At 40.7% G+C, this 15,863-nt stretch overlaps 2 protein-coding genes across 4 annotated transcripts in view; one reads left to right on the forward strand and one right to left on the reverse strand.

Annotated features, from left to right (window-relative positions):
* The window catches only part of RHOQ (ras homolog family member Q), a 40,280-nt gene extending 27,391 nt beyond the window's left edge, over nt 1-12,889 (forward strand). The window contains exons 3-5 of the mRNA XM_025992592.2: nt 5,237-5,401; nt 5,771-5,866; nt 9,559-12,889. Of these exons, the coding sequence (XP_025848377.1) occupies nt 5,237-5,401; nt 5,771-5,866; nt 9,559-9,714 (417 nt within the window). The 3' untranslated portion in view covers nt 9,715-12,889. The remainder of the gene's footprint in view (nt 1-5,236; nt 5,402-5,770; nt 5,867-9,558) is intronic.
* The window catches only part of PIGF (phosphatidylinositol glycan anchor biosynthesis class F), a 32,643-nt gene continuing 26,706 nt past the window's right edge, over nt 9,927-15,863 (reverse strand). For all 3 annotated transcript variants that reach the window (XM_025992588.2, XM_025992591.2, XM_025992589.2), the window contains exon 6: nt 9,927-10,236. In XM_025992588.2, coding sequence (XP_025848373.1) covers nt 10,123-10,236 — 114 coding nt within the window. In that variant the 3' untranslated portion in view covers nt 9,927-10,122. The remainder of the gene's footprint in view (nt 10,237-15,863) is intronic.

Raw genomic sequence — 15,863 nt, forward strand, 5'->3', positions numbered from 1 at the left:
CAGATGTTGGGTTAGAGATTGCTACTGTGCACTTTGGAAGGGACAGAGTTGCTCCTTCATGTTCCACAAGCCACCAGTCTCAAGAGCCATTCTTACTCGGTCGACATACATTTTCTCTATTCCTTAAAGGAGTCAGAAACTGCTCTACGCTTTAGACATCTGGGGCTTGTCTGTTAAAGAGTTATTTTGCTGTGGTCCTACTTTTTCTCATCATAGGTTGTTACAGAGGAAGACTCTTGTAGGTTTTGATAAATGACTATTTTCTAAATTGAAGTAACAGCCTGCATTCTTGGGCGGTATAGTACATTTTCAGAGCACTTTGCAGCCTTCTAAGCATTTATCCCTGACACTCTCCCAGTTTGTGGACAGAGACACTGAGCCTCTAAGAAAGAAGTGAGCTGACCAAGGCCACGTGGCTGGTAGGTCGTGTATGTGCCAGTCCTTTCCATTGGGTAAGGCACGACTCAGATGCTGGCTCTCCTGAGTCTTTTCTTAGCATCACCTCATTTACTGTAACTCTTAGTATTTACCACATTCTGGCCTATGATAAAGTGTTCGCCTATGTCTGTCTCCCTTACCATGAACCGCCTCTGAGCAGAGACTGTTAGAAATGTTTGTGTCTCTCCCCACCTTCCAGATTCTTCCTCTTTGCGTGCCCCAGTCTCTTCTAGGCTGTGGCCTGGAGGTCCACAAAGCACTGGTGAGGTGCACAGACACGTCATGCATACCACTGCCTTGTGAGCTTGGTGCCTTTTCTTGGACACACAGATATGAGAGCACTTTGCATGTGTAATTAGGTGTTTTACAAATCGGATATGATCTGAATCTTGTCCTTCACTTCCCAGATGATTACACTTAGCACCATTCTGGGTACGTGGTTGGTGCTTATGAATGTTTCTTGGATGAAGCATTTATCTAGTTCACCTACTCTAGTTCACACTTCTTTCATTCATTTTTTTTTTAAGATTTTATTTTTAAGTAATCTCTTCACCCAGCGTGGGGCTCAAACTCACAACCCTGAGATCAAGAGTTGCACGCTCCACGGACTGAGCCAGCCAGGCACCCCACGACTGTCGTTTTATATGTATACATCCTGAATTCCCAACTAAACTACAAGCTCCAGAGGAGACAGTTCCTTCCTTGTGTGTATGTACTCCTGGTACATCGCCCATGGTATGGGCTCAGTGAATCTTCGCTGACTGAGTTTAAATGATCAGTGTGTGATAGCATGCCTGCTAACAAAGCATGGCAAGGCCTACACCGTCCACTGTGCGTGGTTTTGCTTGAGCTGTGTACTTCGGATATGTATTTTAAATAGGCACACACATCCTAGAAGCATGTATTTTACCCAGAATTCCCAAAAGTAGGAGGGAGCTCAGGTCCACAGGAAGGGGATAGAGGTGGTGCAGAAGCGCTCTCTTTTCCCGTCAGAGCCTGATTCTTCAGTGTCCTCTTGTTGGCGGATTCTGGGCAGGTTGTAAGAGTATGATAGTTTTCACGGGTCAAGGTTGTCATCATCACAGATCAAAGGCTCTTGACAGGAATGGAGGGCCTCCTCACGAAGCTATCTGAACACCCTTTTAAAAAAAATTGATAGTTCTGGCACTTCGCCAGTTGGGTAACAAGCTGAAGATTTTACTAAGCTGCCCAACAGTCCTGTTGACTGAACTTGCTGTAGGTTTTCATGGTTTTGATGTTAAGATAGTTGTTTTTAAGTTCTCTACCCCCATTGGGAAATATTTAAATATCTGCCTTTTTGGGGGTCAAGATTTACTTATTTATTCACAAGAGACACACAGAGAGAGGTAGAGACACAGGCAGATGGAGAAGCAGGCTCCTCAAGGGGAGCCCGATGCGGGACTCGATCCCGGGACCCTGGGATCACGACCTGAGCCAAAGGCAGATGCTCAACCACTGAGCCACCCAGGCGTCCCTAAATATCTGCCTTTTTAAAACATTTGAACTAAAATAGAATTGATTGGGTTAGGAGGACACCAGAGAATCGGCTTGGAGGATCTCTGACTTCGGTTAAGTGGCTGTTTAAAATTAAGGGCTGTTGCTCCCTTTCTTTGTGATGCCAAGAGTTTCAAATGTAAAGCTGGAGATGAAAGGTTCCTTATGTTTCAGCTTATTTATCCCCAAATCCAAATCTTCACTGTACCGGAAGTTCACCCGGGACACTGCACAGTGGGGGTAAAACAATGTCATATGGTGATGCAGGGTACAGTATGCACGAGGGATAATTTATTTTTTAAACTTGCTATCTGTTATTGGACATCTAATTACTCAGGCTGAATAGAAGCAGAAAGGTCTCCTTCTTATAATAACTGCCAGTTACTTAGCCACAGATTAGAGGCAGAAGTTCATTTTCAGTAGTTCGGACAGAAGAAGTAACATAGGAGTTCTAAACATACTTGTCTTTGTGAGTTTTTTTTAAATAACCTCAATCCATCACAGTTTAATTATTCCAACAAAATCTGCAAGTTAACAAGTGTCTAGAAATGATTAATTTCCTTCCTATGTGTCTGCATGTATCTCAGCGAGGAAAGTCTGTATTTGTTATGGTTTATGAAAGGCATCTGTACAACAGACCTGTGTTCTATAGAATGTTTGCATTAATGTTATTAAGCATTTCTAGAGAACCTCGCATTCACTCACTCTTTATTTCTTGTAATCTCCTTCTAGAGAAAGTACACGTTCTATTCCCCTGGTGAGGTAAATTTGCTTGAAAAGTAAAATTTTCATTACAGAAATCTAATTTGATTTTTTTTTTTTTTTTGGTCACATTTTAGTCTTAAGGCTCTTGAGTTCCAAAATGACTAATTAGGACAATGATGATATAGCATTCTCTTTCATTGATCTGATAATTATACTGTCCTTAAGGGACCTCAGTTTGTTTTGTGTATCTTGATGCCAGAAGAGAAAATGTTACTTCTCCCAAAAGAGCTTCTTCTCTGCAATGGGAGAGAGCTGCGAAGCCAGCCCTGGTGGGAGATGGAGGGCCCGCTGCGTGGATTTGCAGAGGAAAAGGAGAATCGGTGTCCCGTGGGATGAAGGATTTATGTTACAGTGCTAGAAGAGGTCTTGCATGTGCCTGGCACTATGCCCAGTGCTTTCGTCGCATGATTTCATTGATTCCTCAGAATCCAGGGAGATTGTATCCTTGTTTCTCGTTCTGTGAAAATTGATATCCAAATATGGACAAGGAGAGATTTTTAACAAGAACACCCACCCCTTCACTGCCTGACCGTGCTGAGCACACGTTTGCTCAGGAACCCAGAGTTGCCAGGTGGAATGCTAGGATCAGCGCTGACCCTGCTTCCCCGCCGTGGACGTGCAGTTGGAAATAGCAGAGCAGAAAGTGAATTTAGTTCATGCACCCATTCTGCTGGGTAACGCTCAAACTAAATTGTGAAAACCTGTTATAATGTTTAACAGTAGCCCTCTTAAAGTGACGGCAGGGGTGCAATGTATTCCGCACCCATGCTACCAGATTTCTTCATTAATTAATGCCATTCATTAATGCCCTAGCATGGCTTTATTCAAAAGCAGTTAGAGGGCCCCTGTTTTAAACAGGAAGGGTAAAGAAGATTGGAGATGGCATTTCCCCCTCGGCCTGTGGCGGCCAGCACCTAAGAAACCTTGCGCTGCCCCTGGCTGCAGGCTGCAGCTGTGCTTTCTGAAAGCATCACAGAAAAACAGAAGGGCTGACTCCCAGGTCAAGAATTTGAGGCTTGAACACACTTGGTTGAACATTCTAGTAAGGAAAATGTCAGAAGGTGACATGAAAGGAAAATTGTCCCACAAGGGAAATGCTACTGCTCCTGCTGAGCCACGAGCACAGGGTGTTTTTAACAGGTTCCGCGTTCACATGGTTCTGGTTGGGAAGGGGTGGGAGGGGTGGTGGCCGAGGTGAAGAATAAAGTTTCCCTGAAACCAGAGGAGAATCGAACCACGGCAGAAATGGGAGTCCTGATGGTTCACTCATCGGAATGGAAATAAGCAGAATATCTGTGGCATAGAAAGGAGTCTAAGCAAAACAGGATCTTCTGCCTTTTGTGATGGAGAGATCCCGAAACAGCCATCGGTAGGACAGCCCTTCTGCGGAATTCAAAGCAGCAGTTTAAAATTATGTAGTAGTCCAGGGTGCCTGGGTGGCTCAGTGGGTTCAGTGAATGACTCTTGGTCTCAGCTCAGGTCATGATCTCAGGGAAATGAGATCGAGCCCCCAGTCGGGGTCTGCACTCAGTGGGGAGTCTGTTTCTCTCTCTCTCTCTCTCTCCCTACCCTCACCCTCGGCCCCTCCCCCTGCTCTCTCTGCCTCTCTAAAATGAATAAATAAATCTTTAAAGAAAAATAAAATTATATAGCAGCCTAACGTATTCCCGTGTGGAAAGATCTCCGGGAGATACTGAAGGATGCAGAACAACACGGATCGCTTGATCTCTTCTATGTACGGATGTTGGAATACATACAGTTGTTGGTTTACACATGCGTAGAAGGAGAATTGGGAAGGTACACCTGAAAACACCTACATTTGGGGAAGGGAATGGAAATCGAAGAGAAAAGGGGGATCTTTGTGCGTTCACTCTATGTTTCTATCTCTAAACTTGCACGCACGCGTAATTAAGAAAACAGTATAAAGAGGGCAAACAGATATTCAAGGTCTCCGTGTAATGTACAGTGGTTAAGGCGTAGGTTCTGGAGTAACACTGTCAGGGGTTGCATCCTGTCTCCTTCCCACTGGTTGTGCACCTTGCACAGGTTATTTCACTTCTGTGCCTTTCCTTCCAGTGGAAGACAGGGTAATAGTACTTACGTCATGTAGCTCTTAGGAGGATGAAATAAGTAATGCGGGGGAGGGCGCCTGGATTATATCCTGACACTCCGTAAACATTCAACATCTGGTAGCCGTTATAAATTAGGATCATCAGACAAGGTGTAGCTTCAGTCAATTCTTTGTGTAAATTTTGCAGTTTAACGTGTTTCTAGTGGCGGCTTTAGTAATTGCGATACATTTTCTCCAAGTTTCGTTGTAGTTGTTAATGATGTTTTCATACTGTTGGTAATCCCAAGAGGAAGAACAAACCAATGGAGTTATCTTGATTTTTGTAGAGTGCCAGACATTGTGTTTGTGGAATTCTCCTGACTTTGCTTCTTCGGCCACGTAACCTTATATACCTGCTGTTGATAAACTAGAGAAATGGGAATAATGAGGTCTTTCTCTCTTCCTTAGGAAGACTATGATCGTCTGAGGCCTTTATCTTATCCAATGACTGATGTCTTCCTTATATGCTTCTCTGTGGTAAATCCAGCCTCATTTCAAAATGTGAAAGAGGAGTGGGTACCGGAACTTAAGGAATATGCACCAAATGTACCCTTTTTATTAATAGGAACTCAGGTATGCCTGCTTTGATGTTACCCATTTAAGAATAGTCTCTTTGGCCTATCTCGTGCTGTTGCTTTCAGAGAAATAAGGTTTAGCAAATGATATGCATGTTTAATTTCAATTGCAAGTTGTAAAAATACTATTTCTTATAGAAAAATAAGAATTTGGTCAAAGTAAAAAAAAAAAAAGAATTTGGAATTTGGTCAAAGTAGTGCCAGAGGAAAGCAATCATATGGGTTGTTTTTTAAATGAGTTGGTTTTAAAAGTGAAGTTCATCTGTTTAATCTTCATTTGGTATGTGGGACTAAATGGGACTACATGCTTTGATTTATCTTTAAAGACTTGTAACATTATGGGATATTGTTGAACTTTCTTGATTAGATTGATCTCCGAGATGACCCCAAAACTTTAGCAAGACTGAATGATATGAAAGAAAAACCGATTTGTGTGGAACAAGGACAGAAACTAGCAAAAGAGGTAACAGAACCTTTATGAAATTTAAAAAGAAATGTCAAAGCAGCTCAGGTAATAATAGCTAACATTTATTGTGCATTTACTGTATGCCAGGCACTGTGCTGAGTGCTGTACGTGTATTACCTCATTTACTCCTTGCACCTCTACTCGGGTGGGTCTGACTAACACAAACGGGGACTTGGCGATGGCAGGTAACTTGTCAGGTCCCATAGGTAATAAATGGCAGAGCTGGGCTTCAGGAAAGGCCGGACCACAGAGCCCGGGCACTCGCACCTGCACGACAAAGCCAGTGATATTTTCCTAAAAAGTTACCTGAAGAAAGAGGCATCAGAAAAAGCCCTTTTAAATCTCTTAAATGTTTATACTGTGCCAAAGCAGACGCTGTCTTCTGTTAAGACCCATAGAATTGAGGGGGAATGGCATGGGGTGAGTTTAAATTTGCAGTTAAAACCAAAAAGTTATGGTTTGAAAAGAAACGTGTTGAGTTTTCTTCCAATCTTTATGAAACATAGAAAATATTAGCATTCTAAAAAATATACAACTGTGACGTGCATAAAACTTTTAACTTTTATTCTTCCTCACCCTGAAGTTAGGCTTACTTTTCTCTCTCTCTGGCCCTAACATTATTGGATTCTGTTTTTTAGATGTGACTCTAATAGGACTTTTGTGGAAACACAATCTAATAAGGTCTTTTTAAATGTACTATTAGGAGGCAGAAGAAAGCAAGAAAACTTTTTGGAGGACATTTTTTTCCTAAAACAAAAGACAAATAGCTTTACTAACAAATCGCTTTAGAAATTCCATGTAGTAAATTTCATAATCTCAGGGAGAGAAAGAATTTCTAAAACTTCATAGAGGTAAAATTGGCAAATGAAAACATTGGTGATTTAACTACATAAAAATTTGATACATCAAATGCCAGAAACACAATGGGAAGTCATGAAACAAACTTGATATGTATGGCTGAAAAATGGGTTAATATACTTAGTATACAGGAATTCCTTGCAAATGAATTAATCAGAAAAAGACATATATTATTACCCCAATAGAAAAATGGACTTAGAACCTCAATGGAAAATTTACCAAAAAATACAGATTGCCATTGCATATAGGAAGTGTGTTCAGAGTCCTCAGTAGTCAAATGTAAGTTCAATTTACCCCTATTAAATTGGCAAAAAAAGAGAGAAATTAATTATAATAGCCATTGTTCCAGGGGTGTAAGGAAATGGGCACTCTCTTGTTACCGTTGGTCATTGAGGAAAAGCAATCTTGACAATATGCAAAAGCCTCAAAGTCATGCACACTTTTTTTTTTTTATTTTTTTATTTATTTATGATAGTCACAGAGAGAGAGAGAGAGGCAGAGACACAGGCAGAGGGAGAAGCAGGCTCCATGCACCGGGAGCCCGACGTGGGATTCGATCCCGGGTCTCCAGGATCGCGCCCTGGGCCAAAGGCAGGCGCCAAACCGCTGCGCCACCCAGGGATCCCCATGCACACTGTTGATCAGGCAATTCCATATGTAGTAATTGATCTTTAAAAAATTATTACAGGGGCACCAGGGTGGCTCAGCAGGTTAAGCATCTCCCTTTAGTTCAGGCCATGATCCCAGGGTACTGAGATTGAGTCCTAAGTTGGGCTCCCTGCTCTGTGCGGAGTCTGCTTCTCCCTCTTCCCCTGCCATTCTCCCCAGCTTGTGCTCTCTGGCTCTATCATCTGTCAAATAAAATCTTTAAAAAAAAGTTATTACAGAGATGGCTACAAAGTTGCTGCCTTGTTTCTAATTGAAAAAAAACAAAAAACAAAAAAACCCTGCTTCTATTAAAAATTTACAGTTACACATGTTGAGATGTTTGTATTTATTATGTAGTTTTAGGGGAAAAAAGTGGTTGCAAAACACTAGCACCCCACTTATAGGCCTGTTGGCAGCAGAATACTTTCACCTGGCCCCCTTGCAGGCCCTCTCCTGGTTCGGTCCCCTGGCAATGGCCTCTCCTCCATGTCTCCTCTCCCCGTCTCCGTGCTGGATGCCCAGGGATCAGCACTCAGCTTCTGGTACAGCCTTTCTTCTGCAGCTCCCCTCACTAGGCCTAGGCAAGCTGCTGTCAGGCTGGCGGTTTGCAAAGTCTGCCACTGAAGATGCCCAGATTTCTATCTGCAGCCTGACCACCTCCCTGAACTCTTGTAGACTTGGTTATCCAGCTGTTCCCTCACCAAGTCCATCTGGGTGGCTAAGCATCTAAAAATTAACATGTCCAAAACGGAATTCCTAATTTTATCCTCCGTGCCTGTCCTCCCGGTTACTCATCTCAGAAACCTTGAAGTCACACTTGATTTTGCTCTCGCTTTCCTCCTGTCCCAGCAACTCTGGGGCAAAAACCTACCGTTCTGACTTCAGAATACATCCAGTATCCAAAGTATTCAGAATACACCCACCATCTGCTCCTCTGAGTCTGGCCGGGCCCCTCCATCCCTGGCCTGGATCACTAGAACGGCTCAGACTCCCCTTTCTGCTTCTGTCTGGGACCCCATGGCCATCTGTTCTATGTTGAGAACATAGCAGCCCAAGTGAGTCTTTAAAAACACAAACTCCACCAGGTCACTGCTATGCTCAGAATCTTCCAGTGCCTTCCCAGCTCGCTCACAGGGGCCAGAGTCCTCACACGTGGCTGGCTGCGTGGCTGCCTCACTGCTTGTAGGGCAGGCACATGGCCTCCTTGCTGTGTCCCCAAAGTCTTGTACAGGGCATTAGTACTTTTGCTCCTCCATCCACCTAGAGTGTTGCTCCCCGTGCAACAGGGAAGTGTTTTCTCACTCCTTCCAGGTCTCTGCTCAGGTACCACTTTCTCAGTGAGGCCTTGCCTGGTCTTGGCCCCACTCCCTGTCTTCCTCCAGGCCACATGCTACCTTCTGACATTCTTCCCCTAGCAGCTCGTGGTCTTCTCCCTGTAAAGTAGAAGCTTCATGAGAGCAGGGCAGACTTCATTTTGTTCTCTGCTGTATTCTCTCGTCTGGCAAATAATAATGCTCAGTAGATTCCCAGTGACTGAATGGAGCCTCTCTTAGAGTAGAAGCCAAAGTCCTTACCCTCCTGGCCTCAGGGCTGCCTCCCTGGCCTGCCTCGTGCTGTCCAGTCCCTGCCGCTCGCTCTCTCCTGCCATTCTGGCTTCTTTATTATTCGCTGAACGCTCTGAGCATGCTCCTGCATCAGGGTCTTTCCATCTATGGCTCTTTCTGCCTGGAACCTCTCCCCGTAGGTATCCCTCAAACCACTGTCGAGAAGCTTCCCACCCTTGCACGACCCATCTCCCCAGCTCTTTTGCTCTGAGGTACACACCACCATCTGCTCTTCGCTCTCCCAGGAGAATTTCAGCAAATGTGAGCATCACACAGCAGGGACTGTGGTCTTTTGTTCAGTTCTTTCTTTGACATTATCTCTAGCACCTAAAACAGTGCTTGGCATATGGTAGGTAACCAGTAAATACTTGATGAATGACATAAATTTTCATGGAATAAGTGTAGAAGGATATTTGCTTACTTTTGTGTGAGCTACCTCTGGGTTTCATGAATATGGATGATGATTTCATTTCTTTGGCATAGCTGTATTTTCTCATTTTCCTTTTAATGGTGTGTTGTGTCATACCAATTGTGTAAAAAAGATTTTATATGTTTGTGATTTTTTTTTCTCCCTCCCAGATAGGAGCATGCTGCTATGTGGAATGTTCGGCTTTAACCCAGAAGGGATTGAAGACTGTTTTTGATGAGGCTATCATAGCCATTTTAACTCCAAAGAAACACACAGTAAAAAAAAGAATAGGATCGAGATGTATAAACTGTTGTTTGATTACGTGAGAAACATCTTCAGTGGCCAACGAGACTGTCCATTTCTCTCAAAAAGCATATGAAATGCTACAGCTATACCCAGACCTCTTTAAATAATGAAGCAGTTTAAAACTTGAAAGAAAAAAACAAAAAAAAAACACCTTGTCCTCAGAATTCTATAAAATTCATTAAGAATGTTTCTTAAAGGTCCAAGAAGCAGCAAACAGCATCTGAAGCCACAATCTATTATAAATACTTTATTTCAACTAGGAGGTACAATCTCTCAGGGGTTTCATAGTTTAAAAAGCTACAATCACATCATGTTGTAACTACATAAAAAATAGTGCTGTAAATGGAACTGCCTGGCTTAGACCACATACATTTCTGCACAGTCTTTATGGAATCTGCACAAAGAAATCTCTTCTCCCTTTGCTCCAATTAATTGTTCTTGTATGTAAGTTGCTTTCTATTCCAGTATATCCAGAGTGGGGAAATCACAAGGCCAGCCACGTAGCCAAAGGTCGCTCCAAGCGTGCAGGAGATGGGCCATACCTAAGAAGAGAATGTAGGAGGTCAAAAAGAACAACTGTTTTTATTATTACTTGAGCACAATTTAAGTGTAACGTAAATATTTCTATATTAAAGCTTAATGTGCTTTCTTAAAGAATGCCAAAAGTGTAATAAGGTCATAACTGCATTTATCATAAACACTAAAAATGTACACATTCTAGTTACTGTACATTCGGCTGTAACAAGGCTTCTGGCAACTGTAGATTTAGTTTGATGCTGCCCAAACTGCATGAGATACACCCTACAACTACAAATTAAAATTTTGGGTCAGACTTTGTCATAATCCTGGACTTGATATAGCTGTCTGAAGTAGTTGACAATTTTGTCTTTTAATTTCCACCTTGGCTTATGTATCAGATGACATGAGATGTGTGTATGCTGACCAAACTACGAGAAACTTTACATAGCGCTGAAGAGAACAGACCTAGGATTCAAGCATGTGACATGGAATTTATAACGAAGCAACTGCTTCCATAATAATACTGATGTCACCTTTCAGACACAGGTATTGGAACCATAGCAGAAGTTCTAGAACTACAACTTATGTACACACCTAGATAGAGTGTCAGTTAAATGAAATACTGGCTTCTAAATACCCATTTTCTCCAACTGTATTGCATTTTGCAATATTACATCAAGCAAGCCAGAAGTAAATAATGTTCATTTCTTTCATCCACAAGCAGTGCATGCTAGTCCCTAGGTGAAAGGCCCTGCTTAAAAAAAAAAAAAAAATTATGTGCATCCGTGAAGCTTATTTGGTATACTGGAGCCATTTCTAATTTTTCTCTGGGGGATCAGGCCATAGAACTGTGTTAGAGGTGAACCATCTTAATTACTAGTTCCGTAACCTAATTAAGCTTCCTTGTTTGGTCTGCTATGGATCTGCTTTGTTCCAAATGCCATGCAACAGACAATAGTGTTAGACAAAGTTTCAGTTTGAATAAATTAATGCAGTTCAGAGAAGCATAATCTAACCGATAAATTTTTCTCCAGCCTTTCCTACATTTAAACTTGCTGTTGACTAAATTATGATTTATTTATGTCTTTGGTGAGCTTCTGTTAATTTTCATGACTTGAGCTAATAGCTGTGTCTACTGCACAGATTGGGTAATGGAACACTAAACTTTTATACTTGAAAATGACAGCCTTAAATGCTCATATCAGTCACAAATCTAGGATGTACTGTCTTGTATGTGAGCTTTGTAGAGATTTTTAAAAATATAAGCATCATCTTCCCCTTTGAAGAGTGGAGAGTCTACTGAATAACTAGTCAGGATCTTTCTTTCTGAACTGGACAGTGGATGTCTTCCTTCTCCCAAAAGCGATGGTTCACATTAAGTACCATGGCCTTATGTATGCTTAAATGGAATCTTTATATAACTCATTTAATTTGGGTCGATTAATTAGATTAATTAGTTATTTTTAGATAGAACTGAAAGGAATTGCATAAATCAATTAGTATATTAACTAAGCTGTCCAACACATGGTATAAAGGAATTAAGACAGTAAAGAATTATACATTTCCAACTCGCCTTTGGGAAATTGATGGGGATTTTTTTTTTCCTCAAATTCACCTCTGAAACTTTTTCATACTTGGTTTACTAGACAATAAAAGTTAAAAATCAAGAATTTGATCTGCCCTAAGAGAAATGGACTAGGAATTGGGAAACACAAACTCTGGTGTCCTTCTGTTTCCTGCCTGGGCCTCAGTTTCTTCATCTATAAAACATGGGAGGTAGAACGAGAGGACCTCCAACATCTCTCCCATTTATCAACTCTTACGATTCTCTTCTTTCTTATTCACAATATTCATTGTTGGACATTACCTTTTCAGCTGCACATTCTTAAGATGGTAAAAATCCTGTATATAGATTATTAGAACTCTAAGCAAAGATGATTATATCATCTGAACCTGAGGTGCCTTAGGTACTCTATTGACCTTGATGGGGTTTGGAGTTTCCCATTGCTTATTAAGAGCCTTTTCATTGCTTTGATTCCTTCGTATTTCTTTTTGCACTCAATCCTTCCCGCCACCCTAACTAAAAACCAAAGATTTGTTTTCTATTCATGAGCAGATTGTAGAAAAATTTGCCTTATTTTCAGAAGCACGTCTTCATTAAAGACTTATGTTTCAGCAGAAATTGAGACTAATCACTGGAAGAACTAGCTCAAAGTAGCCAAATATCTGGGAAATACTTCAGAAATATCTTAGTGACATGAATTTTGCTAGTCAAAGCAAACACACTGCTTCAAATAAGGTCATGTATGAATGAACTTAAAAGAAACGTACAGTTAATTTTTTTGCATATAATCAATTCTGAGGTTCTTAAAATTTTAGGGGCTCCCTGAAATCTTATTTAATACTTTGCTGACGTGTACCCTTATTCTGTCTCTACAGATAGATTTTAGGTTAGCCCATGTTGAATTATCTTATTTCCAGTAAGTAGAGCCTGAATGAATGGTTTTTATTGTGAACTAGTTACTTTAGGCATTGCTTCCATTTGATTTTTAATTATTACTTTTAAGTACCAAATTAAATACTGGTTTGTTGGTTGTTGCTTTTTAAGTGATTGTTACTTTAACAGTGTCCCATCTTAACACATGGGGTTATAAATAAAATAATATGCATAGTTTACTACCTATGTAAAGCATTGAACTTCTTACCTTAGTAGTTTTTATTTAACACCCTATGTAAGCATTTGGGATAAAACTCATTTCTCTGTTTCTCATGGTGTGAGTCTAATCACCAGCCAAGTGTGAGCACCTGCACTTTGTTAAAAAGCGCGTTGTCAGAGTGTAGTTGTCAGAGGAATAATAATCCCTCATGAATCCCAGCCAAACTCCAATTTGGGTCACTAAGTTCTACTTGAATCACTTTGTAATTTCAGCATGGCTCTTTGTTTCCAAACACTCACGTCCACAGTCACACTCATGCTCTTTGAACAGCTGCCATACTGCATGCACCTCCAATGGAATGCCAAAGATGAGCTATCAGTTTAAAAGTTGTGTCTAATGAGGGGTTAAGGCTCAGAGCATTTGCTATTTATTCAATTCTTAAGAAATCCATGCCATCATCAAGTTGAAATGTTGGACTGGCTTTGAAGACTAGTTGCTAGTGAGGGATCCAGCTTTCCTGCTGGACTTTCCTGAAATAAGTAGCCCCTAATGGTGACACATTTTTTAAAGGAGAATTTCTTCATGTAAGGGCAACCTTTCTGATTTTTTATTCCCAGGATAGGAAATGTCAAAAGGAATAGCTGAAGGGAATTGGGGGAGGCTGCCCACTAAATCACCTTTCCTCTAAGGTTCTCATGATTGAATTTCCTACTGACCTTACAAATGCTTTAAAAAACTTAAAACTAGGGAATTCCCGGGTGGCTCAGTGGTTCAGCACCTGCCTTCAGCCCAGGGTGTGATCCTGGAGTCCTGGGATCGCGTCCCACATCAGGCCCCCTGCATGGAGCCTGCCTCTGCCACTCTCTCATGAATAAATAATTTTAAAAAAACTTAAAACTACACAATGGCAATAGATCTCATATTGACTTATCGAACCATCCTAGCTTCATCTCGCATCGTCATACTTAACATCTTGGGGTTTTCCATTTAAAACTAGGTACTTGTCTTACACACAGAGCTGTTTCTACTGAACATTCTTCATGCCACAAATAGGCTTATCATACTGGTATCATCTACTGAACAGACAATCCAACTGCAATGCTACAAACATTTCTCCAAATTATGGTCATCTGAGATGGCTATATATAATTATCTTATTTTGTTTAAGGGAAATAGAAAACTCAAAGACATTCATGTAAAGGAAGTCATTCACAAATGTTTGCCACCAAAATGACCATCGTTTTTTATCCAGTTTTTTTATAAATTAAAAATGTTTTAATCACTAAAACATTCATTTAAAAATGAATAGCTACATCATGTGAACAAAGTGTTTTGTTTAGAGTACTACTATTATCCTTTCTCTAAACCAAATGACTTCTTGTTTTTTCACCACTTAAACCAAAAAAAGGTCAGTGTTTTCTTAAAATAGCATTAAGAAAGGCCGGATATTATAAGGTCCGGGTACTTGGTACCAGCAATAAGTTGTGTTTTTCCCAGAAAGAAAACAATTTTACCCTAATAAGCTAAAAACCAATTTCTCAACAATACAGATTTAACTTTGTATGTTTTCTCTGTTAAATCAATGTTGTTGCTGGTTGAAAGACATTTCAAAATTATATAAGCTTATTTCTACCTGAAGACCCCACTGCTCTCTTCTGATCGAGCATCACTGATGTATCTATGTAGTGCTGGGACTTTTCAAAGCATGTTCTAAGTAGTACAGAATAATGATTTAAGAATACTAATTTTTGTATTAGATTGATTTGAGTCTCGGCTCTGCCATTTATTAAATATGTGACCCTGTGCAAGTCACCTAACCTCTCTGTAACTCGGTTTCTCATCTGTGAAGATCATCATAAAACCCACCTCACAGGGTTGCTGTTAATGATTAAATGAGAAAATGCACTATGTGGTTTTAGAATCATACCTGTAACAGTATCTGGCACAAAGTACATGTGAGTTATAAATTGATAATAACCTTTTAGCTCATATTCCTAATAGGCACATATAAGTTGTCATTACAATCCAGAACACCATCATTCCCCAAATACACCATCTCTAAAGCTCAACCTATTAAAAAAATTCCTCCTCAAAGTTTTTAACATACTTTAAAAATATGTTTTAAAAACTACATCTAGGGATGCCTGGGTGGCTCAGTCACTTAAGAATTCAACTCCTGATTTCAGCTCCGGTCATGATCTCAGGGTCATGAGATTGAGCCCCGCATGGGGCTCTGCACTGAGGGTGGAGCCTGCCTAAGATTCTCTGTCTCCCTCTTCCCCATCCCTCCCTCTAAAAAATATATAAATATATATATACTTATATATTTTTATATATAAATATATAAATAAAAAATAAAAACAACATCTAGCAGAATTCCTTCTTGTCAAATGTGATCCATAGATTTTATACATATATATCATATCATTTCAGGGGCTCAAAAACCCCCTCATCTAGACTCCTGGTTAAGAATCCCCTTATTCAGGATGCCTAGGTGGCTCAGTGATTGAGTGTCTGCCTTCAGCTCAGGGCGTGATCCCAGGGTCTGGGATCGAGTCCCACATTAGGCTCCCTGTGAGGAGCCTGCTTCTCCCTCTGCCTGTATCTGCCTCTCTCTGTCTCTTATGAATAAATAAATAAAATATTTTAAAAAATTAAAAAAGGATCCCTGTATTCTTCATCACTTAACCCTAACAAGTATTTTTATTAGCCATTCTAGTTGGTCAAGGTAATACAGTGACCCTCTACATTTTGGTTCAGAATTTTAAAGACCATTTTTTTTTTTTTAAATAAAGATTTCATTCATTTCTCTTACAGAGAAGAGGCAGAGACACAGACAGAGGGAGAAGCAGACTCCCTAAGGGGAGCCCGATGTGGGACTCAATCCCAGGACTCTGGGATCATGACCAGAGCCAAAGGTATTTTTGGCTCAACCACTGAGCCACCCAGGAGTCCCAAGGATCAATTTGAATAATGTAGATGGCATCTATTTG

The sequence above is a fragment of the Vulpes vulpes genome, chromosome 16 (genome assembly GCF_048418805.1).
Source record: "Vulpes vulpes isolate BD-2025 chromosome 16, VulVul3, whole genome shotgun sequence".
Taxonomy (NCBI): domain Eukaryota; kingdom Metazoa; phylum Chordata; class Mammalia; order Carnivora; family Canidae; genus Vulpes; species Vulpes vulpes.